This window comes from Cariama cristata, unplaced genomic scaffold (assembly GCF_000690535.1).
Source record: "Cariama cristata isolate BGI_N322 unplaced genomic scaffold, ASM69053v1 scaffold27682, whole genome shotgun sequence".
Classification (NCBI taxonomy): Eukaryota; Metazoa; Chordata; class Aves; order Cariamiformes; family Cariamidae; genus Cariama; species Cariama cristata.
Window position 1 is genome coordinate 7,172 of NW_009602645.1, and position 313 is coordinate 7,484.

At 69.3% G+C, this 313-nt stretch overlaps 1 protein-coding gene across 1 annotated transcript in view; it reads right to left on the reverse strand.

Moving 5' to 3' along the window:
• The window catches only part of FADS6 (fatty acid desaturase 6), a gene marked incomplete at its 5' end in the record, with an annotated part of 4,469 nt that extends 4,157 nt beyond the window's left edge, over positions 1-312 (reverse strand). Inside the window, one exon of the mRNA XM_009694867.1 lies at positions 6-312. Within this exon, the coding sequence (XP_009693169.1) occupies positions 6-312 (307 nt within the window). The remainder of the gene's footprint in view (positions 1-5) is intronic.
• Between the last annotated feature and the right edge of the window lies 1 nt (position 313).

A 313-nucleotide genomic window follows, 5' to 3' on the forward strand; every position in this document is an offset into this window, starting at 1 on the left:
CACGCCGAGGTGGTTGGTGCCCCCGCCGTACCGTTCCCACCAGCTGCTGCTCTTCACCACCTTCTGCACCAGCTCCGAGAGCTCGGCCATCAGAGCTTCCTCGTGCTGCCCTGCTCGCTGCAGGGCCCCCCTGGGGGTCACGTCCCCGTCACCCAGCGCTGGCCCTGGCTCCCAACTCTCTGCCATCACCTCTGTCCTGCTGCTGTCAGGCGCTGGCATGCCCGGGAGTGGGGGGTCCCCCGTCTCCCCAAGCCACGGGGTACTGCTGAACTCTCCGTTGACCCGCAGTCCCCTCCCACTCGCCGGGTCGCCA